Source organism: Erythrolamprus reginae, chromosome 13 (assembly GCF_031021105.1).
Source record: "Erythrolamprus reginae isolate rEryReg1 chromosome 13, rEryReg1.hap1, whole genome shotgun sequence".
In the NCBI taxonomy this organism is placed as follows: domain Eukaryota; kingdom Metazoa; phylum Chordata; class Lepidosauria; order Squamata; family Dipsadidae; genus Erythrolamprus; species Erythrolamprus reginae.
The window spans coordinates 7,403,350-7,425,136 of record NC_091962.1 but is presented as its reverse complement, the minus strand read 5'-3'; the positions used below and the strand labels follow the sequence as shown (position 1 = coordinate 7,425,136).

The window sequence follows — 21,787 nt, the reverse complement described above, 5'->3', positions numbered from 1 at the left end:
AAACCAGTCCTCCTGGATTATTATTATTTTTCCTTAAAAAGAAACTGTAAAAATAATAAATTCAATATTTGAACAAAACCATAAAACAAAAGGGTGCTTGGCAAGATTGTAACACAATGTAGGGTGTGTGTACAAGCAAAACCCAAAAAACACAGAAAAAGGGGCTTGAATTTTAGGTAGTTAGGATCCAGCAACTATTGCAAGAGAGGTAATCATCCCCTTCAACCGCAGCTGTGTAAAACTAGTTAATGGGGTCTGAAGTCCAAAGCAGTTCCCATAGTGTGCAAAAATTATATATATATATTTTATTTATTAAATGTCCAGATTTTTCTTTAAACAATCAGTATTTTGAGGGGGGCGTCAACCTGTTGCAAGAAGTGAAGACGCCTATCAACACCCCCACCCTGGAAGTGGCTGATGGGGCTTGTAATCCAAAGCATCCCCAGTACAAGGTAGCTCTTGAGCTATGGCCACAATGGAGTCCAAAATCTACATCGCTAAGTGAAACATTTTTCTTGCCACCCCTGTTAAGTGAATCACTGCAGTTGTTAATAATAATAACAATAACAATAATAATAATAATAATAATAATAATAATAATAATAATAATAATAATGGTTGGGGGAAAGATCAAAAGCAACATGAGAAAATATTATTTTACTGAAAGAGTAGTAGATCCTTGGAACAAACTTCCAGCAGACGTGGTAGATAAATCCACAGTCAATGAATTTAAACAGGCCTGGGATAAACATACTGTATATCCATCCTAAGATAAAATACAGGAAATAGTATAAGGGCAGACTAGATGGATCATGAGGTCTTTTTCTGCTGTTGGACTTCTATGTTTCAATAATAATAATAATAATAATAATAATAATAATAATAATAATAATAATAATAGTTGGGGGAAAGATCAAAAGCAACATGAGAAAATATTATTTGACTGAAAGAGTAGTAGATCCTTGGAACAAACTTCCAGCAGATGTGGTAGATAAATCCACAGTAACTGAATTTAAACATGCCTGGGATAAAGATAAAATACAGAAAATAGTATAAGGGCAGACTAGATGGACCATGAGGTCTTTTTCTGCCATCAGACTTCTATGTTTCTATAATAATAATAATAATAATAATAATAATAATAATAATAATAATAATTTATTAGATTTGTATGCTGCCCCTCTCTGAGGACTTGGAGCGGCTCACAACAACAATACACCATGCACAAATCTAATGTTTAAAAAACAATTAAGTTAAAACACAGTTAAGTTAAAAAACAGTTAAGTAAGTAGCATGGCTGTGAAGTGAATTTGCCCCTCCCCCATTGACTTTGATGGGCAGAAGGCTGCAAACTCTGCCTCCAACTCTACTCGCAATCTAATCTAAAACACGTGCACAGACCGCGTGACTGCCTCCAGCCGCCCTCACCTGCGAGGCCGCGCGGCACACCTGCCCGGGATGAGCCACGAGCCTTTCCCGCCAAGCGCTCTGGGACCGCCCACCCCGACTGCGATTGGCCGCTTCGGAAACCTGTTATCGCGGATTGATTGAGCGGCTTCTATTCCCGCCCCCTTCTCCCCCGAGGGGCGGGGACGCTTTAAAAACTTCGCCGGGCTCCTCGAGCTGAGCCGAGGCGAAAGCAGCGCGTGCTTTCGTCCGCCTCTGTTTTCCCCTCGGGAAAGACGACGCTGCGGGCCGTGGGAGGACGAATCTCTCCCTACGGCGCGTCCGCAGCCCAAGGCTTCGCAGATTTAGACCGCGAGGGGTGCCTCTCGCACGCTGAGGTAACCCTTGCTTGAGGCTCGTAGACGTTGTGGGATGCTGAGGGGAGCTAATTTATTTAGTTATTTATTTAATTGTTTGTTTGTTTATTTAGTTGGTTAGCTAGTCCAATACATAATACACATTGAAGAAAATAGACATGTAGTAATATAACTAATATATGTAGCCTTATTCTCAGGGAGTAAGGATGGTGCCCGAGGTAATTTTAGTCTACTCTCGGAGTAAAAACGGCATTTGAGGTAATTTTACTCCATTCTCAGAGAGTAAGGAAAGCAGCTATTTAAACTTTACTCCATTCTCGGGGAGTAAGGAAGGCAGCTGAGATAATTTTACTCCATTTTCAGGGAGTAAGGAAGGCAGCTGTTTTAATTTTACTCCATTCTCAGGGAGTAAGGAAGGCAGCAGGTGTAATTTTACTGCATTCTCCGGTGTAAGGAAGGCAGCAGGTGTAATTTTACTCCATTCTCAGGGAGTAAGGAAGGCAGCAGGTGTAATTTTACTGCATTCTCAGGGAGTAAGGAAGGCAGCTGGGGTAATTTTACTCCATTCTCAGGGAGTAAGGAAGGCAGCTGGGGTAATTTTACTCCATTCTCAGGGAGTAAGGAAGGTGCCAGGGGTAATTTTACTCCATTCTCAGGGAGTAAGGAAGGCAGCTGGGGTAATTTTACTCCATTCTCAGGGAGTAAGGAAGGCAGCAGGGGTAATTTTACTCCATTCTCAGGGAGTAAGGAAGGTGCCAGGGGTAATTTTAGTCTATTCTCCAGGAGTAAGGAAAGCAGCTGTTTTAATGTTACTCCATTCTCAGGGAGTAAGGAAGGTGCCAGGGGTAATTTAACCAAAAAACTTTTTCCCCATCCTTTTTAACTATTTAAACTCAGTAAACTTTCTTTAAAAATAATTTAAAAACCCAATGGGAAAGAAGAAAGTCTTATTTAAAGGACTCCCAACAGCACAGCTCACCAATGGGGAGGAATTGCCTCAGCCCCACCAAGTGAGTTTCCCTTGGAAATGGGGCAAAATTCTAGATGCTGAATAATTTTAACCAAGGCTGCAGTTTTTAGGAGTAAAATATGGATGGAATCTGCAATCTCAGCTGTGTTCTATTCAAAGGACCAAACTGCCACAAGCTGAAAGTAGCTTAAAAAGAGGAATAAAACAGGGAATTTTAGCCAGGTGCAGTTAAGGCTAAATTACCACAGGTGCCTTTAATAAGGGTTAAAATTGGCTTAACGGCAGAATTGCTTCAGTCCATGCAGTTGGCCTTATGCTTTCTTGAATAATGTTCAAGTCTCCAGGATTGAGGAAAGAAATTTTAGCACAGGTTGAAGAGCTAAAAAAAAACATGTGGAGGACTAGCTGCTTCAAGTAATTTAAAGGTGGAAAGGAGAACTAGAATTGCTTCAGGTCTATGAGTTGGCCAAGCCCAAACCATCACAGGGAAGTCATAATTAAAAATAGCTTTAAAACAACTTTAAATAAATAAATAGCTTTAAATAAATTTATTTATTTAAATAGCTTTATTTATATATTTCAATAAAGGAACAAATACAGTAGCTTTAAATTCTGGTGGATTTCACCCCTGCTCTAAAGGTAAAATTGTATTAGGAACTGACTTTGCTTTCAGGAATAAAGTGATTTTGGGGGGATATGAGATCATTTTAGTCAAGGCTCAAATTTACTTGGCCAAATAAAGTAGTACACTGCTCAAAAAAAATAAAGGGAACACTCAAAGAACACACATTAAATCAGAATAAAAGAAATATTCTCATTGAATACTTTGTTCTGTACAAAGTTGAGTGTGCTGACAACATGTGAAATTGGTTGTCAATCAGTGTTGCTTCCTAAGTGGACAGTTTGACTTCACAGAAGTTTGATTTAATAGGAGTTATATTCTGTTGTTTAAGTGTCACCTTTATTTTGTTTTGAGCACCATATAAACATATGGAGGACTAGCCAATTCAAGTAAAGGCAAAAGTTAAATCACTACACGTCCAGGAGCTGACCCCTTGCTTTTAGGAATTAAAGCCAATTCTTGGGATTGAGGTAATTCTAGCCAAGGCTCAATTCCTTAAACAAAACATGTAGAGGACTAGCTACTTCAAGGAACTAGTGGCAAAAGTTACCTTAAATTAAGTCATGTCCAGGAAGTGACCAACCTTTCTTGCAGGAACTCTCAGGGGCTAAGGCTATTTTAGGACAATTCCTGTTCCTGGAGAATAACAGAAACCCCTGGAGCTGGAGGTCAGATCTTTGGGAACAGTAAAAACCAGGGGTCCGAAATATTCTCAAGGACACAACATTGGAATTCCTTCCATCTTGCGTTCTTTCACTGGTGGGAGCATCGAAGCACCTTTGTAAAATTGATGAACTGGTTTTCTAGTTTGTGAACATCAGGTGGTCATTTGGTGATGTTGATTTTTTAAATTATTATTATTTCAAAGGCACTCTACATGAAGAAAATCACAACAGACAAACAGTCGAAGACATCAAAGGTAGGTCAGGTTGAATTTACTTTCCAGTGTTGTATTTAACCCACATGTGTTTTATTACTGCAAAAAACTTTTGGGCGTTGCTAAGAGCTTACCCTATATGTGGGTCTGTGGAAGAGTGGGGAAGCGACTAAGGTGGGCGAGAGGGACAAAGAAAGCCCCCTTTACCTGCATGCAAGTAAAAAGGGGTCCTCTTTCTCTCTCTCTCATGCACACACACATAAACACAAAAAGATTCTCTTCTCTCCCGCCCCCTTCCAGGGGTCTCCAACTTCGCATCCGCGGCCGCTCCTCACCTGTCCTGCCATGGCGATGGTTCTCAGAACCAGAATAAAAACCTCAGTGGCCCATTTTAATGCTAGGGGGGGCTATGTGAGGTTTATAGATTTTATAGTTCCTTTGCCTGGTGTAATTTGGCCATGGCGATGGTTCTCAGAACCAGAATAAAAACCTCAGTGGCCCATTTTAATGCTAGGTGGGACTATTTGAGGTTTATAGATTTTATAGTTCCTTTGCCTGGTGTAATTTGGCCATGGCGATGGTTCTTAAAACCAGAATAAAAACCTCAATGGCCCCCTTCCAAGGGTCTCCAACTTCGCATCCGCCGTCGCTCCTCGCCTCTCCTGCCCCGGGAGTGGAGCCGGGCGCCATTTCCCCCCACCCAATGGCTACACCCGGTGGTGCCTGATCCGACCCTCCCAAGACCGGCTTCCTTGCCACAGCGCCTTCCCGCCCACCTTGCAGAGTCTGCGATGGGGAGATGCCAGGAGAGGGTCCCCCTGTAGCCGCTCTCTCTCCTCGGTGGGGTTACCGCAGTCTCTGGAGCCGCAGTCCCCATGTGGCCCGGGAAGGAAGAAGCACAGAGAGCCCCCATCTGCCTTCCCCGCAGCCCCCCCAGGAGGACGTCCATCCAGGGGCTTGGCCGGCTGTTGCGCTCTGAGTGGCTTCACAGAGAGAAGAAAAGAGAGGAAGGAAGGAAGAGAGGGAAAGAGAGAGAGGGGGGGAAAGAAAGGGAGGGGGAGAGAGAAAGAGAGAGAAAGGGAGGGAGGGAGGAAGAGAGAGGGAGAGAGAGAAAGAGAGCGAGAGGGAGGGAAGGAGGGAGAGGGAGAGAAAGAAGGAGAAAGAGAGAGGGGGGAGGAAGAGAGAAAGAGAGAAAAAGAGGAAGGAAGAGAAAGAGAGGGAGGACAGGAGACAGAGAGAGAGAGAAAGGGAGGGAGGATAGAGAGAAAGAGAAAGAAAAAAGAGAGGGGGGAAGGGAGAAAGGGGGGAAGGAAGGAGGGGAGAGAGAGAAAGAAAGGAAGAGAAAGAGGGAGGGAGGAAGAGAGAAAGAGGGAGAGAGAAAAAGGACGTTGCCTGTCTCATTCAATCCTTGGAGACTCACACTGCACAGCGTCTCTGGGGTTCCACTGGGTGACCCTTTCAGTCCTCGAGAGAGCAGTGAGGGCAAATCACCTGGAGGACACACCTGCCAGCCTCCTCCCGTCCCTGAGGACCCCCTCACTGAGGACTGCCTCCTTCCCATCTTCTCTTTCTTGGAAAGAATGCCGGGACTTTCTTAGAGCTGGAGGTAAAGCTGGTGTTGAACTGGTTGAAAGGAAAGGTCCTTAGTGTCCTCTGAGCTTGGTAGATTCTTTTGCAGATTATTTTTTTATTAGGGAATTATCAGTGCTGGGGGAGAGAAGGGTTTATTCTCAACTTGTGTTCAAGTGGCTTGCAGTTTAAGTGTTGTTGAAAATGGTCTTGGAGGCTCTTTGGTTGGACTACGTGTTGACTCGGATATTGTTCACTCTTGGTCTTTTGGTCTGGTACTAACCTTGGGAGTTGATCTATGCGCATGCAGGTGTTGATTGCTGGTGAGGAGGTGTTTTGGTTCTTTTGAGTCCGGCATTCTTTCCAAGAAAGAGAAGATGGGAGGGAGGTGGTCCTCAGTGAGGAGGTCCTCAGGGACTGGAGAAGGCTGGCAGGTGCGTCCTTCCAGGTGATTCGCCCTCACTGCTCTCTCAAGGACTGAAAGGGTCACCCAGTGGAACCCCAGAGATGCTGTGCAGTGTGAGTCTCCAGGGATTGAATGAGAAAGGCAACGGCCTTCTCTCTCTCTCTCTCCCGTCCTCCTCTTTCTTTCTCTTCCTTCCTCTTTCTTTCTCTCTCTCTCTTCCTCCCTCCCTCTCTCTTTCTCTTTCTTTCCCTCTCTCTCCCTCCATCCCTCCCTCTCGCTCTCTTTCTCTCCCTCCCTCTCTCTTCCTCCCTCTCTCCCTTTCTCTCTCTTTCTCTCTCCCCCTCCCTTTCTCTCTCTCTCTCTCTTTCTTTCTCTCTCTTCCCTCCTTCCTCTCTTTTCTTCTCTCTGTGGAGCCGGTCGGAGCGCAACAGCCGGCTGAGCCCCTGGATGGGCTTCCTCCCAGTGGGGCTGCAGGGAAAGTGGGTGGGGGCTCTCTGCACCTCTTCCTTCCCGGGCCACGTGGGGGCTGCGGCTTTAGAGGCTGCGGTGCCTCCTCCAAAGAGAGAAAGCGGCTACAGGGGGAGCCTTTCCTGGCACCTCCCCACCACAGGCTTTGCAAGGCGGGCGGGAGGGCGCTGTGGCTGGGAAGCCTGTCTTGGGAGGGTCGGATCAAGAACCTCCGGTTGTAGCCGTTGGGCGGGGAGAAATGGTGCCCGGCTCCACTCCCGAGTCAGGAGAGGCGAGGAGCAGTGGCGGATGCGAAGTTGGAGACTCTTGGAAGAGGGCGGAAGGGAAGAGAATCTTTTCATGGTCGTGTGTTTGTATGTGTGTGCATGAGAGAGAGAGAGAGAGAGAGTAAATCCCCCCTTTTACTTGCATGCAGGTAAATGGGGCTTCCTTTGTCCCTCTCGCCCACCTTAGTCCCTTCCCGGTCTTCCACAGACCCGCCTGGCAGCTCAGGCATCACTGCGCAGCGTTGGAAAACGCTGGACAGCAGTTCGTTGTTGGGTGCGCGGCTGCACAGCTTAGAGGGAACTCTGCTTGGGAGTTCATTATGCTGATACAGGTGTTGATTGCTGGTGAGTTGTTTTGGTCCCTTTGATGCCTTTTGGCCTTGTTGATTGTCACCGGTGCACAGATATAGATGTTGTTGACCTCTATGTGTCTACAGATGGTTAATTTATCAGAGTGCCCGGTGTTTGGAAAATTCAGAGTGTTGAGTTTGATATAGGACGGTTAGTTTCCTGGTTGAAGCTGTGGTTCAGTGTCTTAACAGGTTGTGAACCTAAGGCGTGTTCACATTCTGGTTTGATTCGTAGTAGGTACTGTGATTGATAATAAATTTTATGCTTTTCTCCCCAGGTTAAATGGTTCTTAGAACCACAACGAAAACCTCAATAGCCCATTTTAATGCTAGGTGAGGCTATTTGAGGTTTATAGATTTTATAGTTTCTTTGCCTGGCGTAATTTGGCCATGGTGATGGTTCTTAGAACCAGAATAAAAACCTCAGTGGCCCATTTTAATGCTAGGTGGGGCTATTTGAGGTTTATAGATTTTATAGTTCCTTTGCCTGGCGGAATTTGGCCATGGCGATGGTTCTTAGAACCAGAATAAAATCCTCAGTGGCCCATTTTAATGCTAGGTGGGGCTATTTGAGGTTTATAGGTTTTATAGTTCCTTTGCCTGGCGTAATTTGGCCATGGCGTTTGGTTCTTAGAACCAGAATAAGAACCTCAGTGGCCCATTTTAATGCTAGGTGGCGCTATTTGAGGTTTATAGATTTTATAGTTCCTTTGCCTGGCGTAATTTGGCCATGGCGATGGTTCTTAGAACCAGAATAAAAACCTCAGTGGCCCATTTTAATGCTAGGTGGGGCTATTTGAGGTTTATAGGTTTTATAGTTCCTTTGCCTGGCGTAATTTGGCCATGGCGTTTGGTTCTTAGAACCACAATAAGAACCTCAGTGGCCCATTTTAATGCTAGGTGGGGCTATTTGAGGTTTATAGATTTTATAGTTCCTTTGCCTGGCGTAATTTGGCCATGGCGTTTGGTTCTTAGAACCAGAATAAAAACCTCAGTGCCCCATTTTAATGCTAGGTGGCGCTATTTGAGGTTTATAGATTTTATAGTTCCTTTGCCTGGCGTAATTTGGCCATGGCGATGGTTCTTAGAACCAGAATAAAAACCTCAGTGGCCCATTTTAATGCTAGGTGGGGCTATTTGAGGTTTATAGATTTTATAGTTCCTTTGCCTGGCGTAATTTGGCCATGGCGATGGTTCTTAGAACCAGAATAAAAACCTCAGTGGCCCATTTTAATGCTAGGTGGGGCTATTTGAGGTTTATAGATTTTATAGTTCCTTTGCCTGGCGTAATTTGGCCATGGCGTTTGGTTCTTAGAACCAGAATAAGAACCTCAGTGGCCCATTTTAATGCTAGGTGGGGCTATTTGAGGTTTATAGATTGTATAGTTTCTTTGCCTGGCGGAATTTGGCCATGGCGTTTGGTTCTTAGAACCAGAATAAAAACCTCAGTGGCCCATTTTAATGCTAGGTGGGGCTATTTGAGGTTTATAGATTTTATAGTTCCTTTGCCTGGCATAATTTGGCCATGGCGTTTGGTTCTTAGAACCAGAATAAGAACCTCAGTGGCCCATTTTAATGCTAGGTGGGGCTATTTGAGGTTTATAGATTTTATAGTTTCTTTGCCTGGCGGAATTTGGCCATGGCGTTTGGTTCTTAGAACCAGACAGATAACCACAATGGCCCCAAGGACAATTGATTGCAGATACATTTTCGTGCCCATCATAGCCTGAGCTGTCCTGGGCATTCTTTCTCCTTCTGTGGTTCTGTGCCAGCATTTGCAGCCTGGAAATGGTTAGCTGTCCTTCCTCTCTGCTACGTGATCCCGGCCAATTCACCCAGTGAGACTTACTTCTGGCTAATTTGGTAGAGCAGGAGAATTGAACGCCAGTCAATCCCTGTGCCCTGGGATAGGTCCTCTGCCTTCTCAGTGGATGGCTGTGGCCTTGGACACTGGAGAGGTTGGAGACAGAGCGATGGGATGTGGAAAACCGGTGGTGGTCTGACCTCATACTTCTTCCACTACTGCCCTGCCCTTTGCATTTAGCCCTGAACTCCACATCCCATGATGCAGGCCACCGTGCCCCCACCCTCAAGGTCTCCTGCCATGGGCTGGTGGCATTTCGGGGTTCATGCAAAGTGCATGGCAGTGAAGGGAGAAGCGTGTGTGCCGGACCCCCATGTGGGCCTTTCCAGACCCTGACGCTCTGTCCTCTACCTCTCCAGTGCCGGAGGCCTCTACTATCCATTGAGAAGGCAGAGCACCATCCCTCGGTGCAGGTATTGGCTGGCATTTAGTTTTCCTGCACTGCAACTTGGCCATTATTAACTCTCCCTGATTATTGGCTGTGATCGTGCAGCTGGGTGGGAGGTGGGAGGATGGTGGACCCCAGTGACCAGGGATGGACTGCTGGCAGAAGGCCGGAATGAATGCCCAAGCTTGGTCAGCTGCCATGGGGGCGCAGTGCAAAAATACCTCTGCAATCAATTGTCCCATTCTGGCCATTGTAGGGTCAAATCCTTGGTGATTTGTGCGTACCAAATTCTGTGTAAATGTAAGAGCCTGCATAAGCAGGGTGGATTCCCTTCTCTTCCAGGTCGTCTTCAATTTGCAATTGTTTGCTTAGCAACCGTTGTATTTACAACACTCCTTGTCAAAAGCCTCTTACAACCCAATTTGGGTGTTATAACAGTGTGCTAAGTGGAGACATGCTTGTCACATGATTGCAATTTGGGCGCTTGGCAACCAATTCATCTTTACACATGTCTTCAATGTCCTGCAGTTACATGGCTGAGGGTTTTTTGTCAATTTTTGACATATATTTCCATTTCGGGCATAGAAACAATAACTGGATAAAATGGATTTACTTAACAACATTTGCTTACTTCTGGGCTCAATCATAGTCATAAGCCCAAAAATACATACAATGGTTTGAAATGTCGAGGTCACCCAATTGTAAACAATTGTTACCAGCTCACACTTTAAAAAGAAAATATTTTAACAAAAACTGTGTTCCCCCCCCCCCACAAAAAAATATAAAACACACATGCACCAATCACCCTTAAAAGGAAAACCGAGGGTCTCCTTAACTACACTGCCCCAAAGTTTGTGTACGGAAGCTATCTCCCACTCACAATCACACTATTAAAAAAAGCCAGCTGCAAAGCAGCTCTGCAAAGTAGACTAGAGAAAACAACCAGAGAAAAGCTATAGTAGAATTATTTTATTGCAAAACTACTGTAAAAATACAATCCTTATTTAATAGCTGCCTCATTTAGTGACCAAAGTGTCCTTATTTATTTATTTTATTTAAAATTCATTTGTTTTGTCACGTACTGGCATACAAAGATATAATATTTATATACATGATACTAGTAAAAGAGAAACATTAGGACAGGGGACGGAAGGCACCCTGGTGCACTTATGCACACCCATCTTCACACTGAGAACTTTCTGAGGCCTGTAACGGAAAGAAAATCTGAAGTGGTGAGTTTCAAAAAATTTTTACTACCGGTTCTGTGGGCAAGGCTTGGTGGGCGTGGCAGGGGAAAGGATACTGCAAAATCTCCATTCTCTCCCCACTCCAGGGGAAGGATACTGCAAAATCCCCATTTCCTCCTGACCAGCTGGGACCCAGGAAGCAGAGAACATCTCTCTAATTCAAGACAGCCAAGCCTTAGAGAAACCAGGACCTCTGGTGGCTCTTCAAACATCTGACTTCAGAAACTGGTGGGTATGCTGGGTGAAGGACTGCTTGTGGCTTTGTACAGTCCTTGTGGTCTTCAGTGTTCCAGGGATCTTGACCAACGCAGGTAAGTCTTCATTCCATGGTAGAACTTTCACCTTGCATGAATCCACCTTAAATCAACCATGGATTCATGCAAGGTGAGTTTGGGTAGCTCTGTGGGCTGAAAGTCCACCCTATTGTGGTCTCACTTCCTTCTTTCTTCCTCAGATTTGGAAGGAAAAGCCTTTGTCCTCCCCAAGACTTCTTCTAACTCCTACGTTCTGCTGAAGCCCAGCTTAGATCAACACCTGCGACAGTTGACCTTCAACTTCTCCCTCTTCTCAACTGCTTCCGGAGACCACGACAACGAGATCCCCCTCTTCCGACTTATTTTATGTAAACCCTGTTGACTCAATTTATGTAAACAGTTTTTAAAAAAAACCCAGAATGACAACCTCAGTGAAAAACGCACTTCTGTCCCGCAAGATCTTCTGTAATAAAACCTCTTGTGTTTTCATTTCTTTTGGTGGGTATTTCAAAAAATAACACTTTATTAGAAATATTCTTGCGATGCCCTGAAATTTGCCACTGCAGGGGCAATGAGATTGTTTTCTTATCATTTCAAGGCAGATTGTAATCCTCTCTCTGCTGTACAGGTAGTTCTGATTTATAGCCATTCATTGTGCAATGGCACTGAAAAAAGGGACATCATTTTTCACACTTGTTGTGACCATTGCAGCAATCCCAACGTAGCTAAATTCCACAGCATGTTTGCACGGATTCAATAATTGATGCTCAGATTACTGAGAGTTTCACCAACTGCCTTTCAGAATCATGCCGTATTTCTTTCTCTTATCCTTTTTATTAAATTTATAGGGCACCCAACTCCAAACACTTTTGGGCAGCTTAGTTTAGAAATATTCTTTTAAAATATGTGCAAAACACACACACACTTTAAAAAGGAAAAAGCCTATAGGTTTTTATGGGTAGCTACGCTGCAAAAGGGTTTTGCGCTTTTATTCGTCGAAAGAAAACGCTCAGCCACACTTTTTTCCTCCTTTATTGACAATGCCGTCCGACTGAACAGCTCTGCGTAACACTGAAGCCCTGCAAATGTTTTTAAAGACCAAGTTGAACGTTCCTGCCGCTCTAGGCCCTGCGTCTCCCACTCGGCATAAATTTGGCCGCTCTAGGAACGAACGTTCTCATTCTCTGAATCACCCAATCGACCTAGACTTGGCCGCTCTAGGAACAAAATCTCCCTCCCCGAGCCTCCCTTTCAGGCTTGGCCGCCACGCCCACTCCGGCATGCGCTCACTCAAGTCGAAAGCGGATTGGGCGCGGGGACCGCCCAGGTTTTTCCGATTGGTGGTAGAGCGCGGGGCGGTGTGGTAAATAGTCGAATGGACGCGCGCGGTTTTTTTTTCTTTGCGCCCCGCCTTTTTTTTTCTTTTTTCCTGTAGTGGCGCGAAAAGGAAGCGATGATGGGGTCGGAGATGATGGATGAGGTAGCGGGCGACCTCAAGGTCTTCGGGCTGGATTTCGCGGACGGGGAAGACCGGGACGCCATTGCCGAGAAATGTAAGCATAAGGAAAAGGGGGAAAGTTGGGAAAGGCGGGGGCGGGGGCGGGGGCGGGAGAAAAAGGGCAGCGGGTAAAACCGGGCGCTAGTCCTCATGAAATATTGGAGTGGGGGCGTGGTTTAAGCCTATAAATTAACCTATTTTTATGGCAGCTTTCCATTACTGTACTTCTAATAAGCAACAAAATGGGTGGGATAGCTATTCAAACCATGAGAAACCAATTCCTGCTGTTAGTCCAAGGTAGACTGCCACTGAATGGGGAGGTTTCATGAGGGCCACAAGCAGGAGCCAAGGTTTGGGTGAGAATTTGGGGCTCTCTGTCTTGGTTGCTTTATTCAATTGTGGGTTTATTTTGAAATGGGGCACACCAAGACCCCTCCCCTTTCTCTCTGGGGGAACCCCAAATCCTGTCTCCAGTTTGTCCCAACACACTTAAATTCCGAATTAACTCACCTGAGTTTTGTATGAAATATGGCATTGCAACTTAACCCAGCTGCCAGAGATCATAAGGCGAACTTGGTTAAACAGTAACTAGGATTATTGTGTTTACTAGTGATGTATTAGGCTTTGCATACTATGCTGGTCTCCAAGGATTGGGGGCGAAATTAATAATACAAAGATAGAAGAGTGAAATGAAAATGTGAGCCCAGAGAAACCAACTCAAACTCTAGAAATTACAGTCCCATTATTATCCCATGTTGTGGGTTTGTTTATGCACTGCTCAGAAAAAATAAAGGGGACACTTAAACAACACAATATAACTCCAAGTAAATCAAACTTCTGTGAAATCAAACTGTCCACTTAGGAAGCAACACTGATTGACCGTCAATTTCACAGGCTGTTGTGCACATTCAACTTTGTACAGAACAAAGTGTTCAATGAGAATATTTCATTCATTCGGATCTAAGATGTGTTATTTGAGTGTTCTCTTTATTTTTTTTTGAGCACTAATATCAAATTTAGATATACTTTATTAAGAAATTCAGGTAGGATTAGAATTTGAGTCTTTGAATCCAGCACCTTGAGTCTCTCCTGCTTGCCTGCTCTCTTTCTCACCCTCTCCCTCCCTTTCTCTCTTTTCTCTGTCTCTCTCTCCTCCTTCTCTTACAATTAATCATAGTGCAAAATAGCCACCTTGACACAATGATGTTCTGGCCAGGTATAAAAAGGACAAAGAATGGAATTGAAAGCATGGAAAGCAATTTGAATTCTGAAATCACCCTGATCACACTGGGGGCAATGGGAATTGGGCAAGAGTGACATATTTTAAAAAATATGTTTTATTGATTTTTTCACATTTTACATATCACAATATTTCTTTTGAGCAGATCTACAGTCTTTTAGATACATTATTGTTACACTTACACACCATTTTACATTATTTTCTAATTCTGTATCTTTCATCCCACATTTTCTGTCCGATTTTTTATCATTAGTCCATCCAGTCTTCGGAGGGGGGTGGCATACATACAAATCTAATAAATAATAATAATAATAATAATAATAATAATAATAATAATAATAATAATTTATACCACTTTCCCCATGTTTCATACTAGTCTGAGTCCTTTGGGTCCTCCAAGTTCATAGAAACATAGAAGACTGACGGCAGGAAAAGACCTCCTGGTCCATCTAGTCTGCCCTTATACTATTTTCTGTATTTTATCTTAGGATGGATATATGTTTATCCCAGGCATGTTTAAATTCAGTTACTGTGGATTTATCTACCATGTCTGTTGGAAGTTTGTTCCAAGGATCTACTACTCTTTCAGTCAAATAATATTTTCTCATGTTGCTTTTGATCTTTCCCCCAACTAACTTCAGATTGTGTCCCCTTGTTCTTGTGTTCACTTTCCTATTAAAAACACTTCCCTCCTGAACCTTAACATATTTAAATGTTCCAATCATGTCCCCCCTTTTCCTTCTGTCCTCCAGACTATACAGATTGAGTCCATGAAGTCTTTCCTGATACGTTTTATGCTTAAGACCTTCCACCATTCTTGTAGCCCGTCTTTGGACCCGTTCAATTTTGTCAATATCTTTTTGTAGGTGAGGTCTCCAGAACTGAACACAGGATTCCAAATGTGGTCTCACCAGCGCTCTATATAGCGGGATCATAATCTCCCTCTTCCTGCTTGTTATACCTCTAGCTATGCAGCCAAGCATCCCACTTGCTTTCGCTACCGCCTGGTAGTTCAATGGTTAATTCATACATTTCTGTGCAATTACATATCTTGGCACCCTCTCTTTCTAATACCTGTTGGTTAAAAAAAAAAACCAAGAGACCGTTTCCTTGTCATTTACTCTCTTACAGTGGAAGAAATATGCATGACAGGATGGGTATCAAAGTCGGAATTAGGAAATGAGCTGATCGCTTTTGCTATGAGCAAAGAAGTCCTCCTTTTGACTCTGGAAAACCTACTTGCCTTCGAACACGAGGTAGAAGGGAAACGGGGGTGGGCTTGTCCCCATTTGTAGCAATTACAGGGAGTCCTCAATTTACGACCCCGATTAAGCCCAACGTCAATTCAGTGAGACATTTGTAAAGTGAGTTTTGCCTCATTTTACAATCTTTCCCTGCCGCCGTTGTTATGTGAATCACCGCAGTTTATTTATTTATTTTATTTATTTGTTGGATTTGTATGCCGCCCCTCTCTGTGGACTCGGGGCGGCTAACAACAGTGATAAAAACAGCATGTAACAATCCAATGCTAAAACAACTAAAAGACCCTTATTATAAAACCAAACATACCATGTATAAATTGTAGAGGCCTAGGGGGAAATAATATCTCAGTTCCCCCATGCCTGACGGCAGAGGTGGGTTTTAAGGCGCTTACAAAAGGCGAGGAGGGTGGGGGCAATTCTAATCTCTGGGGGGAGTTGGTTCCAGAGGGCTGGGGCCGCCACAGAGAAGGCTCTTCCCCTGGTTCCCGCCAAACGACATTGTTTAGTTGACGGGACCCGGAGAAGACCCACTCTGTGGGACCTAACTGGTCGCTTGGATTCGTGCGGCAGAAGGCGGTCCCGGAGATATTCTGGTCCGGTGCCATGAAGGGCTTTATAGGTCAGAACCAACACTTTGAATTGTGACCGGAAACTGATCGGCAACCAATGCAGACTGCGGAGTGTTGGAGTTAGGCTAAGCGGCACCCCTATTGGCTTTTCTTGTCTGAAGGTCGCAAAAGGGGATCGCTGCGACCGTCATAAATGTGAGCCAATTGCAAAATATCTCAATTTTTTATCATGGGGATGCTGCGGTGGTCGCAAGTGTGAAAAATGGTCCTTAATCATCACCTCTTGCCAAGTGCCGTCGTAACTTCGAATGGTCACTACAAACAAACTCTTATAAGTTGGGAGCTACCTGTATTTGCACTTGTGTTATATTTTTTTTACCAATTTTATCTTTTTCTTTTTTCTTCTAAACCCTTTCCTGAGCGATTTTGATTCTAATACGTATTATGTTTAACAGACTGATAATATTTTCCCAGGCTTCAGCTGTCAGTATTACTTTTTAAATTCGTAGAAACATAGAAGATTGATGGCAGAAAAAGACCTCCTGGTCCATCTACTCTGCCCTTATACTATTTCCTGTATTTTATCTTAGGATGGATCTATGTTTATCCCAGGCATTCAGCTACTGTGGATTTACCAACCACGACTGCTGAAAGCTTGTTCCAAGCATCTACTACTCTTTCAGTCAAATAATATTTTCTCACGTTGCTTCTGATCTTTCCCCCAACTAACCTCAGATTGGGCCCCCTTGTTCTTGTGTTCACTTTCCTATTAAAAACAGTTCCCTCCTTATTTAACCCTTTCACATATTTAAATGTTTCGATCATGTCCCCCCTTTCCCTTCTGTCCTCCAGACCAGTGTTTCCCAACCTTTTTTGAGCCGCAGCACATTATTCATGTTTTAAAAATTCTGGGGAACACTGAACGGGGTGGGGGGGGGTGGGGGTGGGTGGCTAAAGAAAAGTTTGGACAAAAAAAAATATCTCTTCCTCCATTTCACTCTATTTCTCCCTCCCTCTTTCTCTCTCTTCCTTCCTTCCCTTCTTTCTCTCCATCCCTCTTTCTTTCTTCCTCTCTTTTTTGCTCTCTTTCTCTCTCCCTCCTTCCCTCCCTCTATGTCTTTCCCTCTCCCTCCTTCCCCCCTTTCTTTCTCTCTCTCTCTCTTGCTTTCTTTCCCTCTCTTTCTCTTGCTTTCTTTCTCTCTCATTCTCTCTCCCCTCCTTTTTCTCTCTCTCTCTTTCTCTCTCGTTCACCACGCCAGCAACAGAGAGAAAAAGAAAGAGCGAGAGAGAGCCGGAGAGAGAGTGGAGTGCGCAGCAGCCATCAGCCTCCTCGCCCTCCCAGACGTCCCCAGCGCCCGGCCTCGCACCGCCTCCCGTTAGCCCGGCCGACTTTTCCCTGCTGCCGTTTTCTCTTCATGGCGCAAAGCCACACAGTCCCGGACTCCCGGATCGCTCGCTTCTCCAGCCAGCGCGGCGCTTTCCTGGGCAGATGGCTTTGCTGACCGGAGAAGCGAGCGATCAGGGAGTCCGGGACTGTGTGGCTTTGCGCCATGAAGAGAAAACGGCAGCAGGGAAAATTCGGCCGTTTTCTCTTCATGGCGCAAAGCCACACAGTCCCGGACTCCTGGATTGCTCGCCCCAAAGCAGGAGGCGGCGGCGGAGGAGAGGGGGCGGATCGCGCCCCAAGGCTTGAGGCGGCGGCGGCGGCGGCTGAGGAGAGTGGGCGGATCGGGCAGGGCGGAGAAGCCAGGGGCGCGTTTGGCCGGAGGCACCGTGGGGAGGCAGGGGCAGCCGCGGCTCCCTTTACTCCTACTGCCGCACCTCCCAGCCCCTGCCTCCTTTTTCCCGCCTTCCTTCTTTGGGGCCCAGCAGGAGAACGCCGGATACAGCGGTCCAGCACCGGCAGCGCCCCGCACAGCTGGAGCTTCCTAGGGGCGCCGCGGCACACCTGACGGTGTCTCCAGACTATACAGATGGAGTTCATGAAGTTTTTCCTGATAAGTTTTATGCTTAAGACCTTCCACCATTTTTGTAGCCCATCTTTGGACCCACTCAATTTTATCAGTATCTTTCTTTCTTTCTTTCTTTCTTTCTTTCTTTCTTTCTTTCTTTCTTTCTTTCTTTCTTTCTTTCTTGATTTGATTTGATTTGATTTGATTTGATTTGATTTGAATGCCGCCCCTCTCCATAGACTCAGGGCGGCTCACATCAATAACAAGAACAATGTAAGAACAAATCTAATAATTTAAAAAACACTAAAACCCCCATTATTATCTTTTTGTAGGTGAGGTTTCCAGAATGGAACACAGTCAGTTTTTTCCCCCAGTCTCTCTCTTGATAGAAAGTTTACAGTTTTACAAAATCCTAGTGTGTAATTGTTTAAAAAAATTACATTGCTAAGATGGATCTTATCCATCATAAGAAAGCTAAACTTATAGTAAGGCTAACTATTAAGACATTTAACAACATCAAAATGGCCTAGAATCTAGATTGCAACTCCCACAGTTCCCCAGCTGGCATGTTTTATTGATATAAACGACCAGCCAAACACAACCACAATTTTTTTTTGTGTGAGTTTCTTTTTTCCTTTTCAGCTGGTGAGCAAGAAGACGACAAAACCCAGCAGGAAAAAAGAGGATCCTTGGTCCAACATGAGGGATGTTGGTTCCGTTCAAGGGTTGTATCCTCTCTAAAGATGGAAGAACGTGGCAATGGTCCCCAGTGGTCAGACCCATGATGGTGGACCTATGGTATGCATGTCAGAGATGACGCACAGAGCCCTCCATGTTGGCAGATGTGCCATCACCAGCTGCTCTTTTGGTTTCCGGTGACTTTTTGGGTGTGTTTTCAGGCTGGTTTTTGAAGAAGGGCTGAAAAAGACACCCAAAAACCCAAGCACGCACGCAACAGCCAGCTGGTTTTCTCATGCGCTAGAGCACCAGAAAGACAGCCTGAAATCTATCATTTGGGCCACCAAAACAGGCATGCACGCATTGGCCAATCCTGTCTTTGGGTTTCTGGTGCTCTGGGTACATGCATGTACATGCGGGCATGCGTGTTCTGGTTTGGGCACTCGGTACCGAAAAGGTTTTCCATCCCTGGGTCAGACAACAAGGGAGTCCTTGACTTACAACCACAGTGGAGACGGAAATTTCTATGGCTAAACCAGATGGTCGTTAATTGAGTTTTGCCCCATTTTTCTTTCTTTCTTTTTTCTTCCTTCCTTCCTTCTTTCTTCCTTCCTTCCTTCCCTTCTTTCTTTTTTTATTTATTTATTTCTTTCCTTCTTTCTTTCTTCTTTCTTTCCTTCTTCCTTTCTTTCCTTTCTTCCTTCTTTCTTCCTTCCTTCCTTTCTTTCTTTCTTCTTTCCTTCCTTCCTTCCTTCTTCCTTCTTCCCTTTCTTTCTTTCTTCCTTCTTCTTTCCTTCCTTCTTCCTTCCTTCTTCTTTCTTTCTTTCCTTCTTTCTTTTTCCCCTTTCTTTCCTTCTTCCTTCCTTCCTTCCTTCCTTCCTTCTTCTTTCCTTCTTCCTTCCTTCCTTCCTTCGTCTTTCTTTCCTTCTTTCTTTTTTCCTCTTCTTTCTTTCTTTCCTTTCTTCTTCCTTCTTTCTTTCCTTCCTTCTTTCTTTCTTTCTTTCTTTCTTTCTTCCTTTCTTTCTTCTTTCCTCCCTTCCTTCTTCCTTCCTTCCTTTCTTTCTTCTTTCCTCCCTCCCTTCCTTCCTCCCTCCCTCCCTCCCTTCCTCCCTCCCTTCTTTCTCTCTTTATTTCTTCCCCTGACACTCCCCCCTCCTTGAGACAGTCCAACCGACAGTTTTCAGCCCAACGGCTGAATTTTGATCACACGACGGCAGAGATGCTGCAGAGGTCGTAAATATGAACAATGGGCGTAAGTCCCCCTTTTTAAGCGCTGTTGTAACTTCAGACAGTCACTAAATGAGTGGTTATAAGTCAAAGACTGTCCATAGGGAATAAACGGCAATTGACTTAAGAACATAGAATTGCAAGAGTTGGAAGGGACCCTGGAGGTCATCTAGTCCAACCCCCTGCTCATTTATTTTTTGATTAATTAAATTTATTTAATAACGTATTTTTCGAAGTATAAGACGCACCACCGGAATATAAGACACACCTTAATTTTTGGGGAGGAAAATAGGGGAAAGTATCTGCCTACCAGATATTCATCTGGCTAGTGTCCTTAGTCTGGTCAGTTTCAGCACTATCCCCTGGTTAGGGCTTTAAAAAAAACCTTATTTGATTAGAAAAAAAGAATACCGTACAGAATTTAACAATATAATGTAACAATACAAATGTGTAAATAGTAAATAATATTAAAATTTTTAAGTATAAACAATTATAGAGAATATTGGCAGGATAAAAGTTGATGAGAGTTGTAAATACTTAAGTATCTGCAAGTATATTCAACTCTGGGGAAATTATTTTTTAAAAAAACTTATTTGGAGAGAGTAACAATGAAAGAGCTTGCAAACCGCTAAGAGCTGGGAACCTTGTTAGCACCTGGTTAGGGTTGGAAAGAAACATTCTGAGCAAAAGTAGAGCAATGAAAAAAACTCTTGCAAAGACTTAGGGCTTGGAAAACATTCTTTGCAGAGAGTAACAATGAAAGAGCCTGCAAGGTAAGAGATGGGAAGATAGTTAGCACCTAGTTAGGGCTGGAAAAAAAAGATAAGTTCAGAGTATAAGACGCACCCACATTTTTATCCTCTTTTAGGGAGGAAAAAATTATGTCTTACACTCCAAAAAATGCATTAATTAAATGTATAGGTCGCCCAACTCCTTGATTTAAAGGAAGGGTCCAGTTTTGTCCATCCGCCCTGGCTCGATTGAAGCGGAGCTTGTACGTTTGTGTGATTTTTTTTAGAGAGGAACTTCTATTTTTTGTGGTTGAGCCTTAACTCTTTGCAGTATGGAGGTTGACCAGGAAGAAGAAGACTTGCTGGATACCTACGCCTCACCCTCAAAAGTAAGCACGTGGCGTTCGTGTTGGGCATCTCCTGCACAGGTGACCTCCGGGAGGAGTATCCCTATGGGGGTAAAGGCCCAAGAAGGACACCAAACCTATTTTTGTGGCTCAGCCACTGAAATCATGGGATAGACTGCCTCTCACACTGGAGGTTCTATTCTAAGGATTGCAGAAACTTAAGATTCAGCAACATTTGACTCGCATGGGGAAAATGAGGTAGCATGATCAGTGCTGCTGAAAAATATGTGGGATTTTTTCTGCTGTTCATTATCTGTATTTAGAACTTTTGAATAGATATGTGGCCTTCCTTCCTTCCCCATTTTCTTGTCTTCTCTCTCTTCCATTTCTATCTTTTTCTTCCTTCCTTCCCAATTTTCTTTTCTTCTCTCCCTCCCTCTCGTTTCTATCCTTTCCTTCCTTTTCATTTTCTTTCTCCCTCCCATTTCTATCCTTCCTTCCTTCCTCCCTCCCTCCCAATTTTCTTCTCTTGTCTCCATCCTTCTGGTTTCTATCTTTTCCGTCTTTCCCTCCTTCCTTTTCATTTTCTTCTCTCCCTCCCTCCCGTTTCTATCTTTACCTTCCTTCTTTTTCCTTCCCTCCCTCCCTCCCTCCGTTCCTTTCTTCTTTTTTCTATTTCCTTCTCCTCCCCCCTCCCAGCTTTCTTTTGGGCCATTGTGTATTATTTAGCTGGTGATCTAGGAAGGAAGGAAAAAAAATTGGGAGAAAGAAAAAAAAAGGAAGGAAGAAAAAAAAGAAAGAACAAGGGGAAGGGAGGAAGGAAAAATATAGAAGGAAGTGATAGGGGAAAAAACACCGAAGAATTTCTCCCTATTTTCCAGTCTTCTCAGAAACGGGCTATCACCACCCCAGAGAACCCCCATTCCAAGCGGACCCTCTCTGGCCGCAGCCCCCGCCTGAACTTCTCGCCCAACAGCTTTTCGCCCAGGTAAGTCGTTTCAAAGACCTTCCACCCTGTTTCTTTGGAGAAGGCAAGTCCACACGACCGTTGGCTTATCTCATTGGGGGAAGACTATTACTGTATTATATTATTATTATTATTATTATTATTATTATTATTATTATCATCATCATCATCATCATCACAAAAAACAGTAATACACAGCAAATGAGATTATGTATCACAATATCACAAGTCGAACACTTCCCAAGCATTTATTATTATTATCATCATCATCA

General features: G+C 44.2%; 1 protein-coding gene and 1 long non-coding RNA gene across 6 annotated transcripts in view; both read left to right on the top strand.

Annotated features, from left to right (window-relative positions):
* The first annotated feature begins 1,589 nt into the window (after nucleotides 1-1,589).
* On the top strand, nucleotides 1,590-11,533 carry LOC139175317 (uncharacterized). Of its 5 annotated transcripts, none has more exons than XR_011560508.1 (5): nucleotides 1,590-1,784; nucleotides 4,224-4,274; nucleotides 10,665-10,775; nucleotides 10,877-11,101; nucleotides 11,245-11,533. It is a non-coding gene; the product is annotated as an uncharacterized lncRNA (long non-coding RNA). The 5 variants fall into 5 exon arrangements; XR_011560507.1 differs by having other exon boundaries at nucleotides 10,638-10,775; XR_011560506.1 differs by lacking the exon at nucleotides 10,665-10,775.
* Nucleotides 11,534-12,341: 808 nt separating this feature from the next.
* Nucleotides 12,342-21,787, top strand: part of POLA2 (DNA polymerase alpha 2, accessory subunit) — a 53,732-nt gene continuing 44,286 nt past the window's right edge. The window contains exons 1-5 of the mRNA XM_070766523.1: nucleotides 12,342-12,597; nucleotides 14,914-15,038; nucleotides 18,208-18,293; nucleotides 20,533-20,590; nucleotides 21,430-21,536. Of these exons, the coding sequence (XP_070622624.1) occupies nucleotides 12,498-12,597; nucleotides 14,914-15,038; nucleotides 18,208-18,293; nucleotides 20,533-20,590; nucleotides 21,430-21,536 (476 nt within the window). The 5' untranslated portion in view covers nucleotides 12,342-12,497. The remainder of the gene's footprint in view (nucleotides 12,598-14,913; nucleotides 15,039-18,207; nucleotides 18,294-20,532; nucleotides 20,591-21,429; nucleotides 21,537-21,787) is intronic.